Here is a 22,814-nt window from a genome sequence, read left to right as displayed (position 1 = left end):
CCGGCGATTGACGGCGTCCACCGTTAGCCTACGGCTCGAAAAATTTCCACGACATCCTCCACGGCCTTGCGACACCTTCACCTGTATGTTCTGATGCATTAAATTGGCTAAGAAACGGAGAATTGGATTTAAAAAAAAGACAGACGTATCCGCTCTCCCAGCTTTAAAGGTAGAAAGACGCTCCCGGCTCTAGTAGTAGAATCATGGTTATGCGCTCCCGTCCTTAATGGGTTAAAAGGGCACCCTCAGTAATTAACATTTTAAACCCCACATTTAGCCGATATTTTTTTTTAAACCCCATGTCACAGTTTCTTAGGACATTTTTAATCAATTTTATAACCATTCTTAAAATTCTTGAACCCAAACTCCTTTGGACAATTGACAGCTGAATATTTCAACTAAATTTTGCGACAGCTGATAAACATCGTGACCGTTAGCCTTTGAAACCTGAAAAACTCATTTGAAAGCCTGACTAGTTAGGAGTTGCAGCTGTCTATATGGATAAGTGGTTCGAAATACTGACCTTGGATCTGGAGGTTTTGGATTCAGTTACTCTGCTGGGACAATCTCAGAAATATATTTTTTTTTTATTCCGTTTTTTTAGCCGCTTTTGAAAATGCACACACACCCTGGAAGCTAAACTCATCTTTTAAACCACACCTTAGTTTCAACGTGTTATGTACTACTATTCTAATTCTACTTCATGTCGAAAAAAAAGTCACATAGAATTGAAATGACTTAAATACAAATTGTTTTGCTTTGCAAATTGAATTATTTTGTTAAATTGTGTACTATTTCTGAAAAGTAATATTCCATGCTTTGCCTTTTGACATCTAAAGTGGCAATAAAACACACACGTGTCCCGACTGATTAACTAATTTGCTTTTTGAAAAATAATAATTTCAATCAGTACGGCACGGTGGTCGGCTGGTTAGCACGTCCACCTCACAGTTCAGAGATCGTAGGTTCGATCCCGGCTCCGGCCTCCCTGTGTGGAGTTTGCATTTTCTCCTCGTGCCTGTGTGGGTTTTCTCCGAGTACTCCACTTTCCTCCCACTTTCCAAAAACATGCATGGCAGGTTAATTGGACACTCTAAATTGCCCCCATGTGTGATTGTGAGTGTGGATGTTTGTCTCTGTGTGCCCTGCAATTGGCTGGCAACCAATTCAGGGTGTCGCCCGCCTACTGCCCGAAGACAGCTGGGATAGGTTCCAGCACGCCCGCGATCCTTGTGAGGATAAGCGGTATAGATAATGGATTGATGGATATTTTCAGTCAACTAAACTCCCTGTTAATGGTAATCACATGTTTTACAAACGTGGCATTTATTATTCTAGATTTACATTATTAAATATTTAGTAATGCAATCAGCCCCTATTTGGCCTAGTTTAAATCATTAAAAACCCAAAGCCAGTGCCGGGTCCTCACTCACCCAGTTAAAACTATTTTTCTTAAATCTTACTGTTTTATGTAACCTAAGACAGTGTTTTTGATATGGGCGCAACCCTGAGTCCAAAAATGTTTTTTTTTCTTCTTTTTTTTTTTAGTTCCTTTAAGTCAAAATGGTGGTCCTTGCTTTGTAGGCCTTTTCACTTGGTCCTCACTATGCAACAAGTACAAGAATGTGTGTGTGTGTGTGTGTAAGAGAGAGAGAAAGGGGATCGAAGCAGTAAACTGAAATAATCTTTAATAAAACATTCAAACATTTAAAACAAAACCACCGAAATTGTCAGTTTTATTGATCATTAGATATCACTATATTAATATGACCTAACACATTTCTCTCTGTTTCCTAACAAAAAGACAGATTTAAAAACACAGGTGGGAAGTGTACCTACCATACACTATGAAGGTTGTGTCCATTGACATTTTTTATTGAATGTTTTTTTCTTTTCACTTCAGACCTTGCGACATATAATGTCTGTGGGATGTCGGACACATAAAAGGAGGCCAAGAACAACCAATGGTTGGTGAGTGGCTTTTCTGTTCATCTTTTACCGTTCTCAAGAAGGTTGCCTTCAGCAGCACTGTTCGGCCTCGATAAAACCTTCCTTCTCGTGACCCGTGAGCTCCACCTCGCCGTAAGATGACGGACAGTCCTGGTTGCGGAACTTCATAGCGGGCCAGTAGTTGTTGCTCCGTCGCTATGGTAGACGCTAACAGTCAAGTAATTACGGCAAAATAATAAAAAAAACTGTGATGTATGTTCCAACCTGCATGAGGTAGAAAGGCGGTGCCAACGTTGGGTGCGTGTTGATGTAGTAAACTGCCAGCAAGGTCAACGCCACCACCAGCACTAGAGCCCCCACCACACCGGCGATGATGGCCGCATTCTCAGTCATCCTTCTGTGCTCTGTAGGCTCTGTTTAAGTGAGAGTAAGCCATGTTTGCAACGAGTGACTATATAAAAACCAAGCTTATAAGAAAATAATAAAAATTGCTTGTAAGCTCCATAGAAAATGCAGAACTGAATTAATGGCAATTACATGTCAACTCACCCCTGGTGACCACGTCGTTGTGGAACTTGGCTGAAGATGATGTCGTAGCGGCTGTCGAGTAGGAGGAGGAGAGTGTCCAGTCCTCAGGCGACGACGGGTAGTAGTCTTCGCACGTGCCTTCAGCCTGCGCGCCGTATGTCATGTGACTTTAGCTGAGGAACATCCACAATGTAAAATTCTCTCACCTCTTCGGGACAGTTGTAATCCAACCACTCTTGTCGAAGGCGGTCGATCCCATCTGAGCATCTGAAAGGGAAGTGGGAATTATCCTGGGCGGTCATCCCTTTGGGGGACTTCTGCGCGTACCTTTGAAGCGTGTTGCACCACCCGCACCCGCTTGTCAGGTTGGACCCCGAGCAGAGATCACAGGACGTGTGTTGAAGACAAGCTGAAAGGCCAAACGGGTTAGCGGACGGACGGACGGCAGTTTTTCCTGCCGTGTTTTGTACTTACTAGGCAGTGGCGTAAACTCAAATGCCGATCCGCTGACGATCGTGGTGGTGTTGATTTCAACACGGTGGTACTCATAGATGGTCCTCTGCTTTGTATCTTTAAAGAGGAAATCAACCCAAACATATTTTTTTCAAGAATATGTTCCCAAGAGGCCCACAAGTTGAAACACGGCATTCTGATTAGTAGTGTGTTCGTGCAACATGAGTTAGGCAGCAAAATCTACCCGTTTTAAGCCATCTCACGGTGCGGCCATTTTGTCATTTGTTGACTGAAAATGACATCACAACTACCCAGGACTCAAGGAACGACCAATCACGGTTCAGTTTTAGAAAACAGGCAAGCTGTGATAGGTCGTTCTCTGAGCAGTTGTGATGTCATTTCAGTCGACAAAAGTGACAAAATGGCCGTCCCCAGAGATGGCAAAAAACAAGTGGACTAACTCTTATTCCACAAACGCAACATTTATCAGAATGCCTTGTTTCAACTAGTGGGTTTGCATAGAACATATTCTTGAAAAAAATATGTTTGATTTGATTTCCACTTGAAGACAAACACATTCTGTAAGACAGCCATCTTTGTGTGCAGCTGCTTTTATGAGCTAACAGGACAATTCTGCTCACAAACATTCTGAGCTGAGGCATAAAGTTTCAGGAAATTGAACACTTGACCTGCCAGCTAACCTGTGGAATTACCAGCAAGCTACTACCTTTGCTAAGGTACTTTTAAAACTAAGCTAACTTTATGACTTTGCTAAAAAAAAAAAAATTCTGGGATGAAGGATATATCAAAGCTGCAGTAAGTTCAACTCGTGAAGCATGTACTGCTACCAGTGACTGTATGTGACTATTCTCATTCATTCAGGACACTTGGTTATAGGTTATCCTGAGATGTCATTTCACCTCTCATTTGAGCAGACTTCTTCAGTTCATGCACAATACTTGTTAGGACAACACTAGCCTGCTAGCCAGTGCTACCAATGTGATTTGGCTAACTTGTTTTGGCTCACAAACATTTTAGGGGTGAGGATATCAAACTCACAGGAAGTTGAATACTTGAGGTGCCCTCTGTGCAGACAATGAGCTACCATGCAGCTAACTTGATTCTGCTCACAAGCATTTTGGTTGAGGCACACCACAGATGTTGAAAGATAACCTGTAATCTGGGCAGATGGGATGTACGCCATGAACGCGTCAGACATTCCGACTTTTACTGGATGCTCCGTGGAGTTGATCCTCTCCACCGGCACTGGGATCTGAAGAACAACATAAGCGTTTGCTCTGAATGGAAGATGAATTTGGATGCGCTTGAATGGACAACAAACTCACCTCTCTGTAGTTAAACACCACAGTTCCGTTTCTGTGCAGCGCCGCCTGGAACGTAAAAGCTCCTTCGGCTTCTCGGTCCTTTAATCGCACTTTGTCCCACTGCACCACAAACAGATGACCTGGAGACAGCAAAATTGAGCCCTTTCATCCTCTTTGGAGATTCCCCAACGCTACTGTGGCGCTCCACTATCGGCGCTTACCATTATCTGAATACCTTACGGTGGAGTTTAAGGAGAAACTGGGGTCAAAGTTGGCCATGAGGGGAGCGATATACTGGGTAGCAGTCAGCATGCGGTGAGTAATCTCCCCCATGAAGATGAAACCTTGCGGGATGAGAATGCTTCTTTCATTTGTCAGCCACATTTCCACCAGTACAGATGGGATTGGTAAACCCTGACCTACGTAACACGCCGGTGATGAAAGGACAGACTTTTTCAGAGACAGTTCTGTGGCAGTGTGTTAGAGCGTGATTTGACCGAAAATTATTTACTACAAATAAAAGATCTCTGTTCATCAATTAAATGTTCTTCCACTAGATGGCAGAAGGTACAACAAACCTGTTTCCACCCTGCCGTTCATACACCAGAATTATTGCATTGTCGATTTGTAAATTGAGACAAGATCCTCATTATGTCAGTATGTATACTTTGATATTTTTGTTGGTGGTGTGCCATGAGGTTTTTCTAATGTATGTCCCTTCTTGATGAATTCTGTTGGAACTTGGAAGGGCAGTAGTTTGGGAGAAACATGGTGTAAAAGACAAAGCACATATTTTTACATTAGAAAAATCTTACGACATACATTTGGGGCGAAGCTGAAACTCACCACCAGTTGCGACGATAATTTGTCTCAAGTAATGCCCATAAAATGGGAAGTCAAAGGAAAGTGCCACCCTCTGGAAGAAAGTGAAATATAGTCAGTGTGATGCTTTCAAAATTTGTTTGCGTGTCTTTACGACGCCTCTCACCGCCGCCTGCCGGTGCGCGTTGGACAGGATGCCGTGGATTCGCACTTGGGTCTTGTGCAACGACTCCAGGTCCACCCACAAGTCTTGGGTGCGCCCGTCGTCCGGGCCAAAGCTCTGCCAGCTGTAGTAGCGCTGCGAGTCCTCCTGACGACAAACGGCAGCTCAACAGCAGTGGTAGGACTAGAGCTATTTCTGTCAGTGTTCTGAAGGAGATTTTTCGCGCATGATGACACAATGTTTTTTTTGGTGTGAAGGGAGCGAGGGGCATTTGCACGTCGCAAGCGGGCATCGATGTGACCGACGGTGTTATTGATGCGCACTGTCGTCTCAGGTGTCAGAGCGCAATGAAAAGTGGAACAGTTAAGTGCAGCATATCTCCACGTACAGCCAGCGACCCAATTTTTTGCCTCGGCATTGGCACTTACTGGAGGGTAGTGTGTGTGGGGGAGGGAGGGCATTCATTGGCATTGCAGCTGCATGATGGTTAAATCCAAAACCCGGCCTTAAAGAGAAAATTCAACCAAAACATTATTTTCCAGAATATGTTCCCACCAGGCGCAGTAGTTGAAACACAGCATTCTGATTAATATTGCGTTTGTGAAATATGAGTTAAGCAGCAAAATCTCAGGGGGTGGCCATTTTGTCATTTCTGTTGACTGAAAATGACATCACAACTACTCATTGCTCAGGGAACAACCAATCACAGTTCGCCTGTTTTCTAAAGCTGAGCCGTGATCAGTCGTTATGAGCCCTGAGCAACTGTGATGCCATTTTCAGTTAACCCCAGAGATGGTTATAAACAAGTGGATTAACTCTTCTTCCACAAACGCAATATTTATTAGAATACCTTCTTTCAACTAGTGGGCTTGCATAGAACATATTCTTGAAAAAAAAAAATGTTTGGGTTGACTTCCACTTAAAACAGGCACTTCGCCATCCAGCAGTCATTGGTGTCCAAGTGAGTCATTGGTAATGGTTCACATCTCAGCTGGCAGGACCTCTGCTCTGTTTTTCCATTTGGAGCAAAGGGAGGAAAAGTACAACACACTTTATGCTGCTAGAGGCTCAGGCTACGTGATCACTTAGACACAGCTCAGACAAATTTATTTGCTCTCATGTCATGCCAAAGCAGCAGGTGGCACTATAACTCCGAACCAAAAGGCCACGTTGGCCAATCCAATGTTAGAAGAAAGCTATCTGTGGAAAAGACATAGCTGCAAAGGTTGAAGAAAATGGGACATTGTTATTGAGAGAAGCCACTATACTCCTCCAACCACCCAACCCCCCCCCCGCCCCAAAGATGAAGTGGCTGGGGGATGCAAGGCTGAGCTTCCTGGCTTAAGTTGCTGCCTTCGCGACCCGACTGACCTGATGGATGGATGTATGTTGGAACCTAAGAGACTGTATGTGCACTCTACTTAACGCAAGTGGATTGAGAGGTATTTTGTAGCGATGAGCTTCTCATTGGCATGACGTGGCCACGGCCTCTCACCACTATGTGGCTCATGTTGTCAGGCAGGAAGGTGATGTCCAGTCTTCCTCCCTGTGGCGGCGGCGCGCTGCGGGCGCCTCTCGGCCGCTGGGGGCTGGTCCTCAGCAAGGCAGACCTCTCTGGAGGCGTCCCACTCCCTGCGTCTGTAACAAGCGGCCAACACTCAAAACTATCCCCTTTCAATTCCGTCTTGTAAGAAAGTTGTCTTTAAAAAAGGCGTTAGAAGCGCTTTCAAGCAGCACTGACACCCTTCGTAGCTTGCGGTTACATCTGTTTTTTATTGGCTACCCTCGTTTGCTTTCCAGAGACGGAGTCAACTGTTTAAGGCGAAGCACTGAACTGTTTAATTTATGCGTGGGCGTGTGTTTTGCACTCAGCTGAGTAAGAGACGATTGTAGAACAATTCTCTAATTAGCATATACCGACATAAAGCAATTGTTTTCAGAGTTTTCTGCCGCAAACATCATTTATCCTCAACCTCTGTGGTGGTCTGCTTTCGCACTTGCTTTTGTTTATGAGTTGACTGCAATGTCCAACCCCACCACTAGGTGCCACCAGCAGATGTTCTTTTTGGAGAGGGACTTTTAGTACGGGGCTCAACCCCAAAAATATTGAACTGACAAAAATTTTGTTTTGGAAATAATCAGTTGTGTGATTAGTAGTAAAACAAAAAAAAGTTAGCCCAAAAGCTAGCAAGCATGAGTAAAAAGGGAAAGCTTCGACGGCACAATATTTTCTTATTCCTGGGGCGAGTCATAAAATAATTCAAAAGCAGCGGGTAAGGCCATCTGTTTGCATTTGTGAGAGACTGACAGGTTGAGGGAAAACCTTGCGGTTGGTGTTTCGTCTGTGCTTGGTGACGGCAGATCTGCTTATGAAGATGATTGGAAAAAAGACATTGGAATGATATTAAAACTGTTGTGGGATCATAGTCTGTGGTATATTTGCACGTTAAATAATCATATTTGGGGTGGTATCATTTACACAGTAGGCCTCAGTAGTACCTATCCCCGGAAATAGTGGGCGATTCCTGTGTTTTCGTGTAAATAAATATAAAGTTGTAGTGTTGACTCGGAGGCTTGTCCGGCCGCCTGCCTGCGCACGGGGGTGAAAGTCCGGTGAAGAAAGGGGCGAAGTGGAGTTCAGGAGTGGGTCGGGCTTATGGGAAGAGTCTGTAAGACATGTGCTCGCTGGTGCACGGCAACTTCAATAACGACGGTAAACAGACAGAAAAGTTCCTAATGAGCACCTGGTTTACATGCGTGTTTACTCGACATGATTTTGTCCTCCGTTGAAGATTAGCTGGCGGTAATGCTCCCTTCTCAGCGTTTTCCGAATGACATAACGTCAAACCAGGATGCTAAGGGTAGTACCTAGTAGTTAGCTGCTACTCAGTCAGGATAACGTTTACCGCGCTACTGGTGATGCATTACCATTTTAACGTGTTTGGTGGAAGAATTCAGAATGTAGTTTTTTATGATTTCTACTCCCCCACTTACGCAGACTCGCTGACGGCTCACACACAACCTCACCAGGCCCCGCCTCTTAAAGGCTGATATCTTAACTCACAGACACAACAATATGTAAAGTATTATCTTCACATTTTATGTTTCACTTTTTTTTTTTTTCATGCGTTCTAAATACATTTCCGGTTTATTTAAAAAGTTTAAATGTGTCTAAAGTGTGTTGGAGGGGTAAAATTTATCAGTCTGTTGACATTGAAAGAAGAAACATTTTCAGCTTTTTTAACGGGCCTCTCAAGTGTTTTAAAACACGGAAAGAAAAGCGTAGCCAAGTTTCTGGGCCGAAACAAAAGCTGATGTTCTTTCCGGCTGTTTGGAAGCCCCCCAATCCGAGGATGATGAATACATTTCAAGTTGTTGTTAGTATTAGGATGTGTGAAGGGCACGATGGCAGAATGGAAAAAATGTGATTGTTTTTAGGCTTTAATGCGGTAGGAGCAAAAGTACATAATAGCGTACAAAGCCATATTGTGCTGTAAAAGATTGGGTGATCTGTGTTACAAGATGTCCAAAGGTGCTCTTGGTGTGGGCTGAAGCCGCAAAAAAAATAAAAAAAACAGAGCACTGGCAGCTGAAGTCATAACAAGGACGAACTGTAACTTGGAAAGCAGCTTGAAATCACTGCTGTATTCAGGTGATGGATTTATCAGGGTTGAGCTGTCTTTTTTTTTGTTTTTTACTGCAGATGACCGAGAGTCTCACATGGCTGTTTTGGTTTACTTTGACATGTTTCGCAACAGGATATCATTTTACTGGGATTAAAAAAAAATGTCCGGAAATTCTGGCTGACAATAAATAACATCACTAAATGGAATCTACAATTAGCAAATTGCTTCACAGAACAATTACGTTTTTATTAGCTTGTCTTGGCAAATGAAACGCTGCACGGTTCTTGTTTTGGTAGAGGGGATCAGAAAGGGTTAGTGTTGGGGGGTAGAGTTGGGTTTGGGGTCTGGTTTCGAGGGGAACGCACGGTTTCGGGTTAGGGTTTATTGGCTTGACATTGGCTGAATATTGTATGTTAGGGGCTTGACATTGCCTGAACATTGTATGTTAGGGATTGTGGTAGAGGATTGAAAAGGCCTTCCCATCAATGCTTTTCTATTGTTAAAAGTGGTCAGGCTACTCTTGACAACATGTCCACCATTGTTGTCATCTTTTGTTGGCGTTATTGCTGCAATATTTATTTAGCATTATTCTGCTTCCCTTTAACCCAGGCTTACACAATCTACCGAATTAGCTATCTTGAATTTTCAAGAAGTGCAATTCTTAAAGACAAACAGAAGATCAACACATATTTTTTTTCCAGAATATGTTTCCAGCAAGCCCACTACCTGAGCCAAGGCATTCTCATTAATATTGCGTTTGTGGAATATGAGATAAGCAGCAAAATCCACCTGTTTTTGACATGTCATGGGGCGGCCATTTTGTCATTTCTGTCGACTGAAAATGACCCATCACGGCTCAGCTTTAGAAAGCAGGTCAGCTGTGATTGGTCATTACGCGAGCCCTGAGTAGTTGTGATGTCATTTTCAGTTGACAGAAGTGACAAAATGGCCGCCCCCAGAGATGGCTAAAAATGAGTGCATTAACTGTTATACCACAAACGCAATATTTATCAGAATGCCTTGTTTCAACTAGTGGGCTTGCATAGAACATATTCTTGAAATAAAAATGTTTGGGTTGACTTTCCCTTTAAATGTTGACCGTTCTGAACCATTCAATTCTTCTTGGTGGAAATGGAGGTAATCTGTAAAATTTGGTAATCAGGCTTTTGTTTTTGTTTTTTTTTTAGTTCACATTGGAACTGGACATGCGTCAGTCTTTGCGTGGGCGGTTGAAAGTGTGCCACTGAAAAGTAAAGAGTGGTGATGTAAAGCTTGATGGATCTAGCATCAGTTATTTAGCAAGTTGTTGGAAACTGATATAAATGGATGGGCGCAGGAACTCTGATGGACTGGCGGTGGTGAAAGTGGTGGCGGGGGATCACGGGGGAGGCCAGAGGAAGAAAGTGGAGCATCTCTGATTAGTCGGAGCAGGAGTGGAAGAAGAACGGGGTCTGGCTAAAAATACGGCCTCTCCAAGGAGAACAGAAATACATACTGTACATGCACACACACTCACACATACACACATGGGAAAATAAGTAGTACACAGGGCAGGTTCGTCACAGGAGAGGCAAAAACGTGATGTTAGGTGATTAGATAAATAATTCTTGACTAAATCACCTGCTGGAGCAACTTTGGGACTCCAAATTCCAGTGTTTTGGGACTTGCTTTTAAAAGCCTAAACCATCATGTTACCGGTTAGTTTTAGTGGGTTTAGAGTTAGTGTTAAGGTTAGGTATTAGGGTTTAGCATCTGTGTTTGGGAGGGGTAAAAAAAGTCATGGCAAAACATCTCATCTTCCAAGAATGATCTGAAAGTCATTTTTGGCGTGGATGTGGAAGCGTGGACGGGCTTACCTTCACGAGTCCACAGGGTCCCCAGCTGAGCCTGGAGGAGACAGACGAGGAGAAGCCCGCCGAGCTCCATGTCCAGCCGCCTCGTCGTCACTCCCCGCTCACTCGTCCCGACTTCCACTCTGCTTGGCCGCCTGCGCTCGTCCCACGCGCTTACTTTCCCTCGCCGCGGCCAATGTTTTCGCTGTCGCAGCTCCGCTCCGCGCTCCCTCAGAGGAACATCTGGGACGGTGGCTCCATGACAGTGGGAGAGTTGACAAAACAGCTCGAGTGAGGAGACTTTCCTTCCTCTCTCTCTTTTTCTCTCTCCACACCGCTCTCTCTCCGGCTGTTTGCAAGAGGAGGAAATATTTACGCTGGTTTTTTTTTTCTTTTTCGTTCAGAGAAGCGGGCCAAAAAAATAAGAAGTTTGGGAGGGGCTACCCCCCTTGTGTGAAGCGAAACAAACGTGATGATATTTTGGAAGAAAACATGTTTTGCTGAAGCCAGAACACCACATGGACTGTGATGGAGACCACCTGTAAACAGGAACACATCAAAGATGACAATGGAGGCCAATCGAAGTAATGTTGAATTGATAAAAAAAATCCCGATAAGACACACAGGCCTCTTTTTGTGAAAGAAGAGCTTCGTAGTCCAAACCGCAAGAAGTTGAAATTCACTTGGACATGAAACACAATCACAATCGATTGCGCTGTAGCGCAAACAAAAGCCAACAGACATTCATTTACAAGGCTGGGATTTCTCAAATTTATTAAATCTAGGGACACCCTCAAGGGGAGATTTTTTTTTTTTTTACAATGACCATCTCATAATCCCACGGCCAATTAAAATTCACTCCCATGGGAGCAATTTTTTTTGAAGGTTGAACCAAAATCTTCATGACCCGTGTTAATAAATAGGAAATTCAAATGAATTAAATTCAACGTTTATCCACAGTTGCAAGCTGATGTGCACTGCTTCCACTAACAAGGCTGACAAAAGAGAGGAGAGCTCCTTTACAAAAGTGCAGTCAGTGTTGCCAACGTTGCCATTTGGTCACAATATTTCAAGACTTCTCCAACTGATCTAGCAGCTATTTTTCAATAAAGCAACTACAATTCCCGCAAAGAAACAGACACCGTGAGTGTGTTGTTTTCAATTGACAATTGTTTTCTCATTGCTTTGTGTATGACAAGAAAGGAGCTCAGCAGAAGGCAATCGCACAGTCAATTGCATTGAACGTTGCCAAAAACGTGGTGCCCGTTTATTCGTTGCAAAAGCAGTGATTTATTTCAACAGATGCCATCCATCTTGGTCTTCTGCCTTTTTGTCCCACAACTGGTATCAAACTGGGCTCCATCTGGTACAAGTCAAGCCGAATCTTGAAAGACGAGGCCTAATGTACTGAACCACTGTTAGCATTGAGGATCATTGTCATGTTCTGGAGAAGACTTTAGGCAGTATTTTTTTGTCAGGGAGCGGCGGTCATGTCCCAGAGCAATCGGGAGTTCTGTGTCTCTCAAGTGGCACATGTCGGCATCTCTTTCGCAACCACCCACAGCTAGCAGTTGTCTTGATCCGTAACATCTGCCTTTTTGGTTCAGAAAAAAAGTATTTTGGTTCTTCCGTGGAAGACTTTATGCAGTAGTTTTGGTCTGAGGGAAGAGGGACATGTCCCTGAGCATTTGGTGTTCCTGTGTCTTGGAGAAGTCTTCTGGAAAAGACTTTCTGCCAATATTTTTGTCCGAGTAAGTGGTGCCATGTGCAGTATGGCGCCTTGCTCAAGCGGCACAGCGGCAGCCTGCAGCTGTCTTGGCCAGTAACTTGGGCCTCCTTGACCCGTAGCAAAACCCATCAAGGGTCTTAAGGGTGTTTTGGAGAAGACTATGCAAATGTTTTTCTTTTAGTGAGTGGTGTCTTGTCCCAGATCATTTGGAGTTTCCGTGCCTAGCTCAAGCCACCTGGCATCTCCCCGGAAACCGCCTCCAGCTACGGTATCTTTGTCCGTTATGCCTCTTTGGATAATATAAAATCGATGAGGTCTTTGGGACGTTGTGGGGAAGACTTTATGCAAAGGTTTTAGCATGAGGTAGGGGTGTTGAGTCCCCAGAGCATTTGGGGATTTGGTGCCTTGCACAAGGACAACTGGGCATTGCTCTGGAGCAACTTGGCATCTCTCTGGCAACCACCCCCAGCCTCCAATTTTCTTATCTCGTCTGCTTATTTGGTTCAAAGCAAAGACTTATGGAGGTTCTTTGGAGTATTCTTGAGAAAGTGATCTGTAAATGTTTCCTAATGTGTGGTGTTATGTACCAGAGCATTTGAGGGGCGTGGTGCCCTGCAACTGGGCAGTGTCCAGAAAACGACATTGCATCTTGTCCCGACCTCTATCCGTCCTCGTTCTTAACTTTAAAGACCAGGTTTTACAGACTGCCATTGTAAAGCTAATTGCACTGAAGATCTCTGGAATATTTCTGATAAAGTCACCAAGATGAAATCCTGGGTAATGACGTCGTATTAGCTTATTGATTGGCAAATCTGTCTGTTGTTTTTGGTGGCTCACTGCAAGTTGCACAAATGTCATCCAAATGTGCGCTCATGACCAAACAATGTCTGGAGACTCTGCTGGGTCTCCCGCTATTGACACACTGGTGGTGCGCTGTCAGAGTTTTGACGGAAATCTCTTTAATTTGCGACGGTTTACTGCATATTGTCCTCTTCGCCCGCTTGTCGTCTCCATCGCAGAGTTTCAATCTTGGCACTGGGGAAAGATGCGGGGCTGTTTCCCATTACGGCGGGAATCACACTCGCTTTTCTTGTCCCAATTGGAAACAGACTATTGAGAACATCAAGCCGACTGAGACAAAAGACAGCACCCGCATGTGAGGCTTAAATAAAAGACAGGTTGGGTCCATCAAAGAGTTCTGACACTGACATATAGGCACACCTTTAAATATTTTGGGCAAGTGAGTCATGTGGTTTTGTGCATTCTTCAGCAGTAATGGATCATCAAGACAAGTACAAATTCATACGGTACTGATGACAAAAACAAAATGTTTGCTCAGAAGACTAAAACATATTTATTTAGTTTTCTCTGTGGTCAGCCTTTTGATTCATTTTAATGACACATCTGAAGAGCATCATGTTCACTAATGATTAAAAATGACATTTTAAAAAGGCACTTCAGTCCACTTAATGTTAATACCAGAACACGTCATAGTCAAGTCATAATTCGAGTAAATATTTGCATGAAAAACACTCCTAGGCCATTAATAAAATGAAAGAATAGTGAGTATAGCGATGACTGAGTGTGTTTATTGAATTTTTGTTGTAGGTGCAATTTGCATTAAAAATGATGAGAAATCAATTTATTTTCCAGGGAAATAAATAGCATTATTATTTTTGGCATCCATTTAATTATGTTACCCAATGAATGTATACTTGTCAATAAAATGATGCCTTTATTGTCAGAAGCTTAATCTTTCGTCTGTTTTGTTTTAAGTTGCAACGTTACGAGACTACGTGTGTTATTTTGAGAGACACATCCCAAATTAGTGTAGGTTTCACATTTAGCAAATTAGCATAATAGTAAGTGTGAAATTATTATTTTTTTTCAGGCAACAGTCCAACAATTATCATCAGTTTGGTCCAATTATGTTTTCATAGTTTTTAAAGTGTTTGTCGTAAAGACAAAATGGTTCTAAACAATGTACAAATGTGCATTGTTTTGATTTGCAGGGCGGGGGAGGCTCCGCTCAGCCCCCTCGCCCGCCCCTCTCTGGCCGGCATTCATGGCTCCCTGCGGGGGGTCAAGGTCCATTACAATGGGCAAAAATCACCCTGTCCCAAAGTTTTTTTTGTTACTCGCCGCCTCGCTGCTATGTTGATTGAGAAACGGGAGCACGTTCATTAGCGAGGTCATTAGCGGAGTCACAAACACTGGGGGAGCATGTTCACCCCTGTGTCGAGACACTTAACTGCCGGCTAAACAAATACAAGCGGGGGCCATTTTGGTGTCACTACGAATGGACAACAAGAATGCTGCGCTTAGGGGAGCATGATAAGAGGAGGGAATCGACGTTGTAGTTGTTAACGCTGAAGTCCGCTAACGCGTGTTTGTAAAAACATACACCTGCAATACTTTAGTGGCGTCTTTGTTCATAAGCAACAATTGTAACTTTTCCATCACTGCGGCGATATTTACATGTTGCTAATGGGTCCTGTTGCGGCCATTGTGTCCCTTAATTGAGCAGCAATTACGTCATTAGTCTGTGTTAGCATGTTTTAAAAAAGGACTTAAGTAGCCGGCGCAGGATAGCGATCACTTCTGTCTGCTGCCAGCGATATGCAAATGAGCCCTGGACTTATCCCGGAATCAGTCTGAGGGAAAGTACAGAATGTTAATTAACTGTTAGCAGACAATTAAGTTTTTGGGGATAGTTTATTAGGAGCAATAGCTACGTTCCAGACCCACATGCAAAATGTGAAAATCAGTGATGAGGAGACCATTTAAAAAAAGTCGTCACCCCAAGTTCAATTGTTCTGTAAAACTGGCACATAAAACAAGAGAATTAAACAATGTATAGTTAAACACTACAATGGACAATCGAGTTATATTATATCATCTAACAAAAGTATGTTACCTCAATGATAAGCTATATCATGAAACGCCAGTACTATGGTAAATACAGTATAAAGCTTTAAACAACTGATTCTTTCACGCATGGCGCAGGAACACATACAAGCCAAGCTTACAACATTAATCACAAACATATTTTCTCTGCTTTGTGGGAGTAACTATTACTGGAGCTGAGCTATGAACTCAGTTCAGCCTGGCATGTTGCGACACATGGTACTACACTCAAGGTGCAACTCTAAATTTGGACATGCCTGTAAACTATAAAAAAAAAAATCTCAACGATGTCTAAAAAAGCAGCGCCGTAGTGGGGGTGCACACGACAAACAGCGATAGAGCCTGGGAATAAAAAAAATATATTCTTGATGTTGCAGTCTTTGTACAGAATGGTAATATTTACTCACTGACACTTCAGAGATGTTTAAATGTTTTATTCTTTTTATGAAACTGCAACACCAATAGTTTGTCGTCTTTTTGGGAAATGAAGCGTGCAGATAAGTGCACGAGTAACTGTTGGAACTTAAGTAATTTGTAATTGCTTTGCTGAGAAAACTCAATCCGAAAGGTTTGTTTCTCAGCCCAGCTTCCCCCCTTCCCCATTAACTCCCCTCTTTGTGCCCCCCCCCTGAGAACTAATAGCTGATGGTAATTACATTTAATGAGATCATGGGGTCGTCTGCAGGGTGCGCTTCTGCAAATTGCTCTCTGCATGGGGTCTGAGGTGGGGTGGGCGCAGGGTGTTTGGGGCCCCGGATTGTTTTTCGGGGGGGGGCGGGGCGGCTGTTCATCACGCAGTAAAACGCGCCGTTGTCAGCTCTCGTGGCGATTCCCCACTTTGGCTGGATGTCGGGCGGTGACTCGGCGTCTTAGCTAATCCATTAACAACTAATTGTCTCCTCCTCCCTCGCTACTTGGACAAACAGCCCAGTGGGAGGGGGCCTGGGGTGTACCATTGGGGGGGGGGGGGTTGAACTGCTTATAAAAGTGAAAGAGGAGCCCGGTCACTGTCACTTGCTGACGTTTGGATTTTTGCAGCCGCCGCTAAGACGTCAGACCACAAGTCGTAAAACTTGTCTCTGTGTCGTCCTGACCTTGCTCAGTTTGCCCTCGATTTTGTAGGCCATGTTGCCCTGCATGTGGATGGCGAGCCTGTGTCTGTGCTTGACACGGGCCGAGGCGCACATTTGGGCGTGGATGCTAAACATGCCGCACAGTCCGCCCAAAGACGGGGCCGTGGCGCTGCGGGACGTCGCACCCCCTGCCAGAGGCGCCACGGTAAGACTTATTTTTCTTTTCAACCTCATGTCAAGTTTGACAAAAAGTGCTGAAGGCGTGTCACTATTATCTACAGGCGGCGTGCAATCACGACAGAGCCTGTGGGCGAGGTTTCTCCTGCGACCGCCATTTCGGCCTGTGCGTGCCCCTTCGCGGGGAGGGGCATTACTGCCGCAGGGACGCCCAGTGCGTGCGCGGGCTCAGCTGCATGTTTGGGAAGTGCCACCGCAGCATTCCCAACGGGCAAGAGGGTAAGTGATTTTTTTTAAATGTACTGTAAATGTGAAAGATCAGGCGCTATCATTTTTCTGTTACATTAAAAAAAACAATTGGTATATTTAAAAATGATTCCAATTGAAAATATACAGAATGATACTGTACACATAATCTTCTCAACGTTTCGCTATCTTTTCCCCCAGGCGCCCGATGCAAGGTGGACCGGGACTGCGGGGCGTCGATGTGCTGTGCCCGCCACCACGGCGAGCGCGTGTGCAAGCGGCGGCTGATGCGTGGCGACGGCTGCTACGTCCCCGACGGCGGCCTGGCATTCAGCATCAACCAGATCTGCCCGTGTGACGAAGGACTGCTGTGTCGGGAGAATGTCGCGCCACGCAGGAGAGAGTGAGTACTGCAACAAACCTGCGACAAACCTGTTTTGGAGAGTAAAACGCAACCTTTTGAAAACTGATCTTCAAGTGGACCATTCTGAAAGCACTCAAAGGCATGTTTTATAAAATGGAGACATTTATTTTATGTACCATGAGTAGCACATATATGTGTAAGTGAATTAATAGAATGATTGGAGGCTTTATTTGGAATGGATGTGGCAGAAGTATTCACACTGTTCAATTAAATATAGATGCTTGATAAAAAAATTTTAAAAAGCCTGGTAAAACTACTAATTCAAAAATATACTGAAAAACAAAAGTAAAAATGAGTTTTTGCTTTCAATTACATACCATACCTAATTTGATAACGAAGAAGAACTTTTTTACTGGATTATTCTCATGTCAACGTGACCTAACTTCCACTTGGTTGTTTTCCAGGAGGGATTTTATTTACCAGACCGAGCGGCCCAGCTGGACATGCCAAGTTCCCAAGCGCTAACATCAAGCTCAGTGCTAATACTATTTATTAACTTCACTGTACAGGATTGTGTATATATAAGTTGCTGTTTTCTACATGGTTTTATAGTTTGTTTTTAAAAAATGTTTTTGACCTCAAGCACTACACTGACCTGTTGTCATAGTAACACACGTCTGCTGTACTCCAAAAGAGCCAATAAAAAAACGGAATATGTCCGATAACGAGCCACACTTTGGTCCTTTTTTGTAAGTGGAGTGACGCGTCTGTGGGACGGTTTGATACGTGCGTGCTGTAACGCGAGCTGTCGTTAGATGCTATCGGTGCACCTCATTCAGATGTTAATCAGCTGCAGTCCGCACTGAGATGCCTCCGTGCTCTTTCTAGTCACTCGCGGGAATACGATTCTCTTCCTCAATCCTTGAGCGAGACACAATATTAAGTACACAGATCCAATGCAAAAAAATGAGCTTAAGATTTGTATGAGAACTATTTATTGATCCCTTTGCCCCCACTTGTTTTTTTTTTTTTCAGAAAATGTCCTTTTTAACTGATCTTATAATTTTGTCATTTTGAACACCCTTGCAGCCAAAAATGCACATGCACAATACTGTTAAAACATCATGTAATTATTATTTTAGTTTATTACTTTTTTTTGCTTCCAACATATTCCCGTTGTCATGAAAATGTTTTTTTTTTTTTTCTCACTTCGTGAGTCGGCCTGTAATTGGACAATGGTTGAATCTGGTGGAAAAATCTAAATCCAATCTAAAATTTCAATACTTTTCTTCTAAATGCAACATTATACAACTATTGGTTTGCTACTATAATAACAGAGAGATTAAAAGATGGTATTAATGCCAGTCAATTTTGGGTATTTTTGGCCATGAAGGTATCCAGAGGGAATATTTCGAACTATAAAAAAGATTCTCAAGTAAATTTTGTGGCAAAATAGCAACAATCACCTTACCATTTATTACATGGAAAATATTTCACTTTTTTAAATTCATTAATTTAAATGATAAAATGGCATTTCTGTATGGTAGTTTCTGTAGCAAAAGTGGGACATTTCCATCAGGTCCATCCCTACAAAAAGCGGCCGAGTGGGCGTCCCGAGAGATGACTGTCATTTAAAAGTGAATGTCCAAGCAGCACAGAAGGCTTTTTGTCGGCGGGTCGACAATGGAGGCTCTCCGGGTGGGAACATGGACCACCTCCGCCCGCGAGCGTACATAAAATGCCATCTCAGGGGGCGACATGAGGGTCCTCTGACAGCATACAGGTGAACAAGTCTTTTCCCAAAATATTTGAATTTGTGTCTTGGAATCATGAGCGCCGCTTTGCTCCTCGTGATGCTTCCTGTGGCGTTGACCTGTGTTCCCCAGAAAGCAGGTAACCAGACTTTTGACTCGCTCACACACAGTTGGATATTTATTTATTTTTTATTTTTTTGGGGGGGGTTAATCATTTAGTACGATAGTTGTGAGTTACTTGGTTTGTCCATTTGTTAGTTTGGTTGAGGATTTGTTGGTTGGGCGAGTCTCCCTGTCCTTTCTCTGCTGTGTGGGGCAGTGGCTCCTTCTGCCCTTGGATGCCAAGGAAACAGCGCCGTGCATTGTCTGACGTTTCAGATTACGTGATGGTGTCGTGCTTCCCCAACGCCATTATCGCCAACGTGCCCGAGTGTCCGTACGGCTGGGAGATGGAGCAGCTCTCCCTGGGGGGCGTGTGCCCTACAGGCGTGCACAGCTCCGGTTACTACCGCTTCATCATCCCTGACCTGACCCCCAAGAACCACTCGTACTGCGGCACACAGTCGCAGGTGAGTCGAGGGGGGTGGTATGCTAACATGCTGTCGCGCTACATGCTTTAACCGTTGCCACTGCTGAGCACAAAAAGGTTCACGTCCGTGTTGGAGCTGAGTTTCTGTTTGAGGCTTGTCAGTCAGGCACCATCTGGCCGACACAGTGTTACACTTGCATGTTTGCGCAATGACTTGAAAAGGAAACGTTTTATTTGTCTTCGTCCGTGGCTACTGCCAAATATCTCGCCTCCTGCGCGCAAGTCAGACCGTCACTGTGTGACGCCAGTGCGACTTTTGAATGGTGGCCAAAATCAGCCCAGTGAGGCCACAATTCCAACATTGTAGGGGCTTGCTGCTGTTTGACCTACTTTGATCTGCCAAAAACAGGCAAACATATCAGACCTAGATGCAACACAGCCTTTCCCAAATTCTCATACCGTAAAGTAAAAAGGGTTGGGCTAGGAGTATTTGGGCTAGGCTTGGGGTCATGGGGTAAATTTCGGGGGTTAGGCTTTGGTTTGGGTTAAGGATAGACATGTTGTCTTCGGGTTTGGGTAAGATTCAGGGTTTGGGTTATGCTTTAGGTATGGTTGGCGTTGGTGGGCGCACATCACAGATGAGGTTTTTTTCCAGTACCCTTCTGCACTTTTAACAATGGAAATTTTCAGCTTTGCATTCCCTCCACAATATGAGCAGTACATCCCCGGCAAAGATGCCCGCTATGTCTTCTTCAACTCGGTGGTGTCCAACGACACGTCCCTGACGCTCAGGAACCAGCCAGTAAACTACACCTTCAGCTGCGTGTACAGCGCCACCTACTTGGTCAACAACGCCGTTTTCAGTCAGAGGTAATTAAGCACCTCGTCCAGGCCTCAGTAAGAGTTATGTGCCGACTGAAATGCTTTTTCCAGAGTGGCCACCGTCTACGTCAGCAACGGCACTTTGGGCTCCTTTATGTCACAACTGTCCATGGGTGTGTTCACGGTGAGTCTCCTCAATCCTGGAAAGACGGCGGAGCTTGTGACAGTCCACTGACATGTCGGGAATGTGCTGCCCCCAGAACGCCAAGTTCCTGTATGCCAAAGAGGCGCCGTACATGATCGACACCTCTGAGATCGGCTCGGAGGTCTTCGTCGGTGTGGAGGCCAAAGGGCTGAGCGGACGATTCCGTGTGGTCATAGAAAACTGTTGGGCCACGCCGACGCCATTCTCTACAGACAGGAGGAGGTGGAGCCTCATCATCAACAGGTCTGGAAATGTACCTCATGAATTCTGCCTAGCAACCAATGTTCTATTTTTTTCAGGTCTCCCTGTCTTTCTGTTCTGTACAGTGGACAGCTAAGTCCTCTGCCCCAGACGCCATTGAAACAGCATATCGAGCTTAACGAACGTCATGCTATCTTTCTATTGCAGAAATGATTCTGCCCTACAAATTCTACCCAGCAACAAGCAATTTGTATTTGTTGTTTCTGGACCTCTTTGGCCCATGTTGCCAAGGTAGCAACATGGTTGCTGTGAGTGACTATATGCATTCTTTTTTTTATTTTATTTTTTTATTGGGGCCGGAAATTATTACTAATTATTATTATTAAATCATTATTATTATGATATAAATTATGAAGTAACCAAGTAAATTTGTTTTCCTGTCGAGCATTGTTATTGTTTGTCACCGGTGTTGGGTAGCAAACAACTGTCACAAGTTGCCAAGGTATAAGCATTGGTACACATCTTGATGCGAATTTTGCATTGGTGCCCGATGGATTCTGCCTAGCGACAAGTGATGTGCCAGAGAAAAAAAAAATCAGCATTATTCTGTCCTGTTAATTCTCCTTTTTACATTATTTTTCCTGCTACGTACGCATACATCTTTCACACGTGTCCTTTCAGCTGCCCATCCGATGACACCGTGAACATTTTCGAGAACGCCAAAGATGGCCGCTCCACCTTCAAGTTCAACTCGTTCCGCTTCCGCGGCCAGGAGAAAGTGTCCACCGTGTGGCTCCACTGCGAGGTCCACGTGTGCGACAGCGAGCGGCTCGTCTGCCAGACTGTGAGTAAGAACGTCTCACTTCGCGAAGACTGTCCTTATACAAGTATTTCCTTCCCCCGTGAAGAGTCCTTGTCCGGCCAGGAGACTGGCATCAAAGGCGGAGCAACACGGTGGCATCCTGACTGCTGAATTTTACATCAAAGGTATAATACAGCACCTTTTGACAGTTCATTGGGTAAATTAATCCACTTAAATGTTTCAGTTTATGGGAAATTATATAAACCAGACTGTCTTTGTGTAATATAAATGTATTCACAGCTAATGGATCCTCCAGTAAAGGACACATCATAGGTAAATATACACGTATCCTCACAATGCATTTAAATTGAATGAAATGTGCGTCTTTTTGTTTGTCGTCCAGGAGCGTCTCCACCTCTCCTGCTGCTCATCCTGATCAACATGCTTACACAGCTAATCAGTGAACAAACATCCGTATATGTTCTATACTTGAAGGGAGTGCATACAGCTACTAATCAGTAAAGGAACATCTAGTTTTAATATACGTTGTAGGGAGTACATGGAGCTTCTTGTCAGTCAACAATCATCCATATTTCTTGTACAGAACATTTAGGGTGTGCATACAGCTACTAATCATTTAAAAAGCCAATTTTTACTGTACCTGTATGTACTTGTCGGGAGTGCATACAGTAACTCATGTCTAAAACACTTATTGTATCCGTACCTGTCAAGGCATAATTTTTTTTACACCTTTTCAAACATGTACGCCATACCTCGCTCATTTCCGTTCACGTGACAGCAGTCGTTTGAAAATAACGTGTCATGTGTACGATTAAACACGAATATGTAAGGGAAAAATTACAACTTTGGTAAGATTCAGTACACACCCGGGTTGACAGGTATGCTGTATCCATTTTATCAGATTAGCAGCTGATTGCACTCCCTAAAATCCAAATACAGGTAAATGGATGTGTTCCTTCACTGATTCGTTGCTTTGCACACTCCCTTCATATGAAGTAAATATTGCTTAATTGATTAACCCCTTTTGAAGGTGTATGCACTCCTTACATGTGCAATAAATATGGATGTTGCTTAAATGATTAGCCACTAGTACCTGTATACCCTCCCTACAAGCCCCATAAATTCTATATTAATCTGTACTTGATATCATATGAAGTCAGACAGTACTCAGGTGGATTCATACTTGAGATTAGATTACTTAATGGGTTCAGTAGGATCTATTGTGATCTCATAATATCATGTTTTTTTCACTACACTATTTTTAAAAAAAAGCCTCAATTGGATT

General features: G+C 43.8%; 3 protein-coding genes across 14 annotated transcripts in view; 2 read left to right on the top strand and 1 right to left on the bottom strand.

Annotated features, from left to right (window-relative positions):
- The window catches only part of LOC147129120 (uncharacterized), a 61,077-nt gene extending 43,150 nt beyond the window's left edge, over nucleotides 1-17,927 (top strand). For 8 of the 10 annotated variants that reach the window (XM_086016581.1, XM_086016588.1, XM_086016587.1 and 5 more), the window contains 5 exons: nucleotides 1,904-1,967; nucleotides 16,458-16,613; nucleotides 16,690-16,864; nucleotides 17,033-17,234; nucleotides 17,660-17,927. In XM_086016581.1, coding sequence (XP_085872707.1) covers nucleotides 1,965-1,967; nucleotides 16,458-16,613; nucleotides 16,690-16,864; nucleotides 17,033-17,234; nucleotides 17,660-17,720 — 597 coding nt within the window. In that variant the 5' untranslated portion in view covers nucleotides 1,904-1,964 and the 3' untranslated portion in view covers nucleotides 17,721-17,927. Of the gene's footprint in view, nucleotides 1-1,903; nucleotides 1,972-16,457; nucleotides 16,614-16,689; nucleotides 16,865-17,032; nucleotides 17,239-17,659 lie in introns of those variants that run through there. The other 2 variants (XM_086016589.1, XM_086016591.1) reach the window with 2 other exon arrangements.
- LOC147129121 (plexin domain-containing protein 1-like) lies at nucleotides 1,672-11,064 on the bottom strand. Of its 3 annotated transcripts, none has more exons than XM_086016577.1 (13): nucleotides 10,724-11,063; nucleotides 6,737-6,879; nucleotides 5,245-5,388; nucleotides 5,103-5,172; nucleotides 4,478-4,600; nucleotides 4,278-4,396; nucleotides 4,105-4,204; nucleotides 2,953-3,048; nucleotides 2,806-2,887; nucleotides 2,685-2,745; nucleotides 2,500-2,623; nucleotides 2,215-2,363; nucleotides 1,672-2,145 (listed from the first exon to the last, which is right to left on the bottom strand). In XM_086016577.1, exons 1-13 carry the CDS (start codon nucleotides 10,791-10,793, stop codon nucleotides 2,020-2,022), a joined length of 1,407 nt encoding a protein of 468 aa, XP_085872703.1. In that variant the 5' UTR covers nucleotides 10,794-11,063; the 3' UTR covers nucleotides 1,672-2,019. The 3 variants fall into 3 exon arrangements, with proteins under 3 accessions (XP_085872703.1, XP_085872704.1, XP_085872705.1); XM_086016578.1 differs by having other exon boundaries at nucleotides 5,245-5,385; XM_086016579.1 differs by having other exon boundaries at nucleotides 2,011-2,157; nucleotides 10,724-11,064.
- Nucleotides 17,928-19,024: 1,097 nt separating the features above from the next.
- On the top strand, nucleotides 19,025-22,751 carry tectb (tectorin beta). Its single transcript, XM_086017091.1, has 9 exons — nucleotides 19,025-19,088; nucleotides 19,328-19,518; nucleotides 20,197-20,348; nucleotides 20,412-20,484; nucleotides 20,561-20,748; nucleotides 21,388-21,550; nucleotides 21,615-21,693; nucleotides 21,809-21,841; nucleotides 21,912-22,751. The coding sequence occupies exons 1-9, from the start codon at nucleotides 19,025-19,027 to the stop codon at nucleotides 22,028-22,030; spliced, it is 1,062 nt and encodes a 353-aa protein (XP_085873217.1). The 3' UTR covers nucleotides 22,031-22,751.
- Nucleotides 22,752-22,814: the final 63 nt, after the last annotated feature.

Source organism: Filicampus tigris, chromosome 19 (assembly GCF_054856515.1).
Source record: "Filicampus tigris isolate MCC_2025a chromosome 19, RoL_Ftig_1.0, whole genome shotgun sequence".
Taxonomy (NCBI): domain Eukaryota; kingdom Metazoa; phylum Chordata; class Actinopteri; order Syngnathiformes; family Syngnathidae; genus Filicampus; species Filicampus tigris.
Note: the sequence above shows the minus strand (reverse complement) of the source record. Positions and strands in the feature narration are given on the sequence as shown.